The 6,773-nt window shown below is 46.5% G+C and overlaps 1 protein-coding gene across 1 annotated transcript in view; it reads right to left on the bottom strand.

Annotated features, from left to right (window-relative positions):
* Positions 1-5,202: 5,202 nt before the first annotated feature.
* LOC149347217 (uncharacterized) overlaps positions 5,203-6,773 on the bottom strand; it is a 36,099-nt gene continuing 34,528 nt past the window's right edge. Inside the window, exons 9-10 of the mRNA XM_089585526.1 lie at positions 6,359-6,515; positions 5,203-5,307 (exon numbers count right to left, since the gene is read on the bottom strand). Of these exons, the coding sequence (XP_089441652.1) occupies positions 5,288-5,307; positions 6,359-6,515 (177 nt within the window). The 3' untranslated portion in view covers positions 5,203-5,287. The remainder of the gene's footprint in view (positions 5,308-6,358; positions 6,516-6,773) is intronic.

Genomic DNA, 6,773 nt, shown 5'->3' with positions numbered 1-6,773 from the left:
TAAGCGATCCAAGGCGTCGTCAAATCTGGGCAGCGGATACACATCCTTTTTAGTGATTTTGTTCAACCGACGGTAGTCAACGCAGAATCGTAAGGTGCCGTCCTTCTTCACAAGCATTACAGGCGCCGCCCATGGGCTCCTAGAAAGGCGAATAACGTCGTTTGCGAGCATTTCTTTCACCTGTGCGCTAATAGCCTCACGTTCTTTGGTAGACACTTGATAAAGTGACTGTCGGAGTGGCGGAGCATTTTCATCTGTAATAATACGATGTTTTGCAAGATGCGTCCCTCCGACGCGTGACGAGGACGCGAAGGCACCACGGTAGCCATTGAGCAGTTCCCGCGCTTTGTCTCGCTGCTCGAGTGGCAGGGTTGGGGTAATGTCGTACTTAACACCAGTAACTCCGTCTGGCTCAGTTGTTGAAGCATTTGTTAAACTGTGCACACATCTAGTTTCACTAAGAGCGTCAATATACGCCACAGTTGTCCCCTTGTTAAGGTGTTGGTGTTCGTTGCGGAAGTTGGCGAGAAGAACGTTGACCTTGCTATCTTCAAGGAAGACAACCGCCCTGGCGACAGAAATGCCTTTGACCAGTAGCAACAGCTGCTTGCTTTCGACGACACCCTCAATTTGCCGTATGTGCTTTGAGCTGACGGTTACCACTACACTGGAACATGGAGACACGGTCACGTGTTCGTCCAGAATGTGCAGTGTCGCTGGGAGAACACTATCCACGGATATGGCCTTCTCGATCGAGAACTTGACCGACTGCGATTGGTGATCAATAACTGCCCTGTTTTCGGTCAGAAAGTCCATGCCGAGTATGTCGTCCCGGGAGCACTCAGCTAACACTATGAACGTTTCCAAGAATGTTTGCCCTTGCACGGTTACCCTCGACGTGCACGTTCACGTAGGTGTAATCAAATGTCCCCCTGCAGTACGCATCTGTGGGCCGTCCCAAGCGGTTGGGACCTTTCTGGTCACAACCATATGCCATAGCCGCGTACCGCCTGGTCTCCGGCCTGCTTCTTGCCTACCTTCGCATTGAAGTCACCCATCAACAGTGTACTGTAATTTTACTTTCTTCATTGCCGTTTCCACAGCTTCATGGAAGCTATCAACTATCTGGTCGTCATGGCTGAATGTAGGTGCGTAGGACTCTATGTTGCCAGCTATATCCTGATTGATGAGGAATCGCACACCCAGTTCTCGTCTGTCCGCTAATTCACGGTAGGACAGTAAATGCCCACCCCTTGGTACTGTATATACCTCATCCGCCCTCCTAACCTCACCAAGCCCTATAAAATCCCATTTAAGACCCGCTAGTTCCTGGAACAACACTGCTAGGCTAGCCTCACTGGATAAGGTTCTGGCGTTAAGCGTCGCCAGGTTCAGTTTCCAATGATGGCTGGTCCGTAGCCAGATTCTTAGCACCCTCCTCTGTGTCACAGGCGTGACCAATGTCTTGATCAGTTGCTCCGCAGCCGCTAGGCACTGAGGGCTGAGGGTTAATTGGTTTGTTCATAAAAGCTTTCGGCCAAGTACTACACCAGGGTGGCTATATCTTGCTCTGGTGAGGGTGTGCATTGTCGCTTCCGGTTCCCGAGACCAGGCCGCACCCCAGGCAGGGTGCGGCCTGATCTCGGTAACCATTAGGCAGGAGTTATGCAAGGGTTATGCAATTCATTGACACGCGTAGTTTTTTCTTTTTAATACGATAGAGAATTGCGCGGAACCGAGATTCGAACCCCGGTCCCATTGAACGTGAGGCGTATGCTCTGCCTCTACGCCATAGCTGTCATATGCAGCAGTTTATTCTCTTCTTTACATTAGTAGATTACTTTACATTAGTAGATTAGGAGTTCTGATACCCCTCCGTCCTGGCGCAGAGGTGCAGCGGTTAAGCGATCCGCCGCTTCCTTGCGATGGCAGGTGCTCCCAGCGGTAGGCCTTGTGCGGCTGAGGTTGCTCTTTCCGAGCGACCAATCATTAATTTAAATGCCACTTGCCACAGTGGGAAGTTCGCTCACTATCCGGTTGGCAGGTTTCGATGACACCCCAAGACCACGTGAACTATGTGGCCAACCTGCCTTCTTTGTTTCTTTGTGGGCAGCACCTACTAGGGTGTTGCCCGTGATTTTTTGCTCGCAACACCGACGCAGACAACGTCAGCACTAGATTTTTTGGTGAACGGGGTATTTAGCGCTGTCGCGTTAAGAAATAGATTTCTAAAACAACTACGATGGTTGTCTATGATTTGCCAGCACTCGTCCCAACACTCACGGCTCAACTGATTCTCAGTACAACGACAGAATTTGTTGGTTTTAGTTATACTTTATTCATCCATACTCACGATATTGTTGTTGTTGTCTTTATGATTAGTTTCGAGCATTGTGGCGAGCGGTTAGTAAACCGAACTAGGAGTACTTGCAAGTCTCTAGTAGTGCCCTGTAGCTACTTTTTACCATAGTATATAAACTCAGTTGGTCCCTCGACTGTGTTATCAGAAACATCTGAGCCAAATAAGGCCTTTACATGCGCCAGAGAGCCCACAATCACGCTGTAAAGTTGACGAGCTTCGTCGGCGACTTCGCATACTCGCAGCTTCGTCCTTGTCGTGCCTTTACATATCTACGTTTATCAGCGGCTATTGCTCATACTATTTCAGAGGCGACACAGCTGCGGTCGTCCCACGGAGTCAGTCGCGTCGAGCCGGTCCTTCGGTTAGCTCCGGCTCGCAGGAAAGTGCCACGCGTATTGGCAGCCCAGCGGTAGGGCGGGTTGGCTGGGACCACTTGAGGAGCGCCTACCTTTTGTGTGTGCAATTCTACGCGAAGACGCTGAAATTCTAACTCTTAATGCAGTTTAAGATATTGTTATTGTAGGAGAGAGAGAGAGAGAGAGACTCTTTAATGAAATAGAGAATTTAGCCGGCGTTTCAATATCGCTGGCATGCCACTCTGCGTAGGGAGGGGAATTTGGGAGATAAAGACAGAAGGAGAGCAGCGTGGAAGAGGTAAAAAAAACGAAGATAAAATGCGGCCATGAAATGGGTAATAAGGATGCAATGGCGAGTATTGATGTAACCTATGGAATGATGGAGTGCATAGTCCGACAAATGGGCTGATGAAGTTCACTGCATGAAGAATGCATGAAGGTAACGTGCAAGTGAATTTAAAGGATATTTGTGAAACCCCGCAGTTTTCTTCACTAAATTCTTTCTTCATAAGCATCGAGTAGCCCTCTGTGTCCGCCATGTGGTGTGCACTAGGATCCTCAACGCTTGATCTGCCGCTGCCAAATCTTTAATATACATCGCTAGGCACTGTTAAGTGCTTTAGGAACCAGTCCGGATGGCCCCGTGCGCCTGGAACATGTCCTTTGGCCCTGGAGTGAGGCGGCTTCGTCTGCGCGAGGGATAAAAGCATTCTTAGTTTTTCTTAGGGACCTGGGTTTGTTGAACAGCTTTTGATAATCATGTGTGCTTGGGAGTACGTGAGTGTTGAGCATGCTTGATGCCGCCTTTCAAACATTCTTTTTTTCTTTTGCTCTCGTTTTCACCCTTAACTGGAGTAGCATGCTAAGCTAATACCACGCAGACCCCTCCTGTATTAATTAAAGTCTCTCTCTCCCATGCCGTAACTTTATTAAACGCTATTGAAGGGCTCTTCTACGGTGACTCTTCAAGTGAAGCCGTAGTATAACACGGAATAAGCAGTTCTTGCAGACGAGGAGAGTGACGGAAAAAACGACGCACACAACTTCACTGCCCTCGCCTAGAAGTGTCGCTTATCCCATAATGTCTGAGTACCAGCTAGCCCAGACTTCTTGGAGTAGAAAACCACACTGCCATGTTGTGTTGTTCACAGTGCGAAGTTGAGTATATCAGTTCAGTGAGGTGCCATAGAAGGGTATCACAGCACAACACTGTGCCGGGCGGTCTCCCGCATATACTACTGGGGCTGTTGCGTCCTACTTCACTGCATATGTCAAACGTCAAATAAATGTTTATTCCCACTAAATTGTATACAGAAGTTTTCTGGTCATTCTAGGCGCATAGTTATTTTTAGTAGACGAGGCAGCACGTGAAACATATTTCGAGAGGGACAATGAACATTACACAATCACTACAATACAATTTCAAAGAAAATAACAAAAACAATAAACACAAAGCCTCCCACTCAGCACCTGAAAAAAAAGAGCTCATGCATTGCACAACAATGTTGAATACGATTTTCGCAGTTCATTCAACATTTTAAATTATGATTCTATGCCACACAGTGTTTCAGTAAGCTGACTAACAATGTCATCTGCATAATAATTTCTGGATTTCTTTCAATAGTTAAAAACAAGCGGTTTAACATATTTTTCTGTTTTTTGTAATGTTACATCTTGTACTATCTCTTCAAAAGCATTTGGCTAATAATAGCATATCAGCACTGTATACTTAGAACGTTCTTGCACAGGAAGTATATCCCGAATACCATACCTTTTCTGCCCCTCTACTTGTACGACTTTCGTTCCATAGGTTATACTGCTGACAATTCTTTTGACTACCTGATTAATAGCTTGCTTTATGTGGTCAGAACATGTGCCGTATAATGTAATCCCATATGCAATTAGGGTTTCTACTGATGTTCTATATAGTAATTCTTAGATTGATAGATGTCTTCCCTCGCGTATTATATGTTATATCGGCGGTGCTGGCGACTCCACGTCGACGTTTTCCTTGAAGGAGCTTCCCTTTTGTGGGCGGTGGTCGCTTGCAAGGCGTCTTCTCATCTGACGGGTCGAGCAACTCAAGATCGGTACTGCAACAATGTACTGACTGGCCGCCCGCCCGGCAAGCCCGCGACGGTGATCCAACCGACCATATATGGACGGTGCTCCAGTACGAGATGGATACATCGCAAGATCTGGGTGATGTAGCTGAAGAATGCTGTCGCATCAAAACCATTTCGCTGTCTCTTTCTCGCACTGAATGAACTATAGTGTGTCTCCTGACTTGTTATTTCTTCTATTAAATAAGCCGCTTGTTCTAGCTCAGTAAAGATGGCACCTCCTGGCGACGAGTACACAGTATTGCTCTGGCGCACTAAAGGAGGTCTTGCCAAATCTGCGGCCAGAGCGTTTTTTCAGACTTGGAAACGCTTGCTTATTGCGGTCAGGTGTGGCGATAACGTCTTTAATCAACCATCCAGTACAGAGGATACAAAAACGCCGAAGGTGAGACTGGTGAAGCATCCGTGGTGTCTTAAAGACTGTGTTGTCGACCGACCTCTGCCTATCACAAACTTGCAGAAGCACCTGTAAAATCACAAGCAGACCACAACGCTGTCTCTGACTCAGTTGGCTGCGTTTCCGCTAAACATTAGTAGGCAAAGATTAACGGACATCTCCGGGACGTCCAGACGGAGACGTCCCTGGGAAGTCCAAACACGTTTTCTCCCGTGGCACTTGAAGGTTTTGTCCTTCCTTCGCATGGTTGCACATCAGCACAAAAAAGTGATAAATTTTGCTGTGTCAGCTTTGGGAGCAGCCAAAAAAGACATCCGTGTTCTGTGTACACGCTCTGTGCGCTCACGTAAATCCAAAGCCACTGATTATTAGTCGCATTTCCTTGTTACACTGCCACCAATTAACAGCGTAATATCTTCCGGCTTTCATTTTATTTTTAGAATGCACTCTCACTGCCTCTGTCTCAGCCTAACATGGCATTCGTGTTTTGTTCGCTTCATTCGCAAAGTTTTTGGGCACAATATTAATGTAGCACGAAATATATTGCTTCCTGCTGAGAACATGTGTTCGAGTCGAGTTACGATAGCCGTAGCAGTAATTTGTCACTGCCACGCACTGGCTACAACCGCTTAACTTACCAGAATCACTCTCCTAGCTGATTTTTGTTCGTGTCGATAGTTATTTCTCTCTGTGACTAGGAAGTCCGTCTTAGCGCTGCGCTGACTGTAGACACTGAACATTTCGGGCGCACAGAACCGCAGACTAAATTGAAACGAAGGAATGCCCTTTTTCGCGCTGTTATGTTCTTTCTCGCTTGTTATGGAAATCTCGCAGAACTGTTCGCCACAGGCTCACCACATGCACTGAGCACTTCATTTAAAGCAACTCCGCTTCAGGTGACTAAAATAAAATATCATTGCTTTGTTCAACGAAACGGAGGAGACGCTGTTGCGTTGATTTCCCTGGACTTAAGGGTTTACGTGAATCTTATAAACTTTCTGTATGGCGTGCCTAAAACCAAACCAAACCTAAGCGGAAGTTAGCAAACAGTCTCCCCTCGATTTTAATATTGTTAGGAGTGATACTTCACACGAATTGCTTTCCGAAGCCTCCTACTCACACTTTTGATTGATTGCACCTCCCAGCAGATCAAGGACTTGGCTGAAGATCCCCAGTGTGCTGTCGTTCATCATTTGCTTCAGCACTAGTAGCACCACGCAGCACAGCGCTTTCTTGTCGCTCGAGGAACTCGTAGCGAGCACTCTAGAGAAAACGCACTGCGAAACAAAAAAATATTACAAATTCTTCTTTACACAAGGAGCCTGTAGTGCGTATGGGTTCAACTCGTCAGAAATATATCACAGTGTACACAAATTGTTAAATATATTATAAATTCGGGTACTTATTTGTGGAAATAAGGAAGAAGTGTTCAGTTTTTCAAGCCAAACTACCTCGCTTTGTTTGTAGCTGTCCATACGGCTTCTGTGGATAACAAGCTTAAAAATGGCACAGAGTCTCTGAAAAGCTTAAAATGT

Source organism: Amblyomma mixtum, chromosome 4 (assembly GCF_055824585.1).
Source record: "Amblyomma mixtum isolate Tamu chromosome 4, ASM5582458v1, whole genome shotgun sequence".
Lineage (NCBI taxonomy): Eukaryota > Metazoa > Arthropoda > Arachnida > Ixodida > Ixodidae > Amblyomma > Amblyomma mixtum.
Note: the sequence above shows the minus strand (reverse complement) of the source record. Positions and strands in the feature narration are given on the sequence as shown.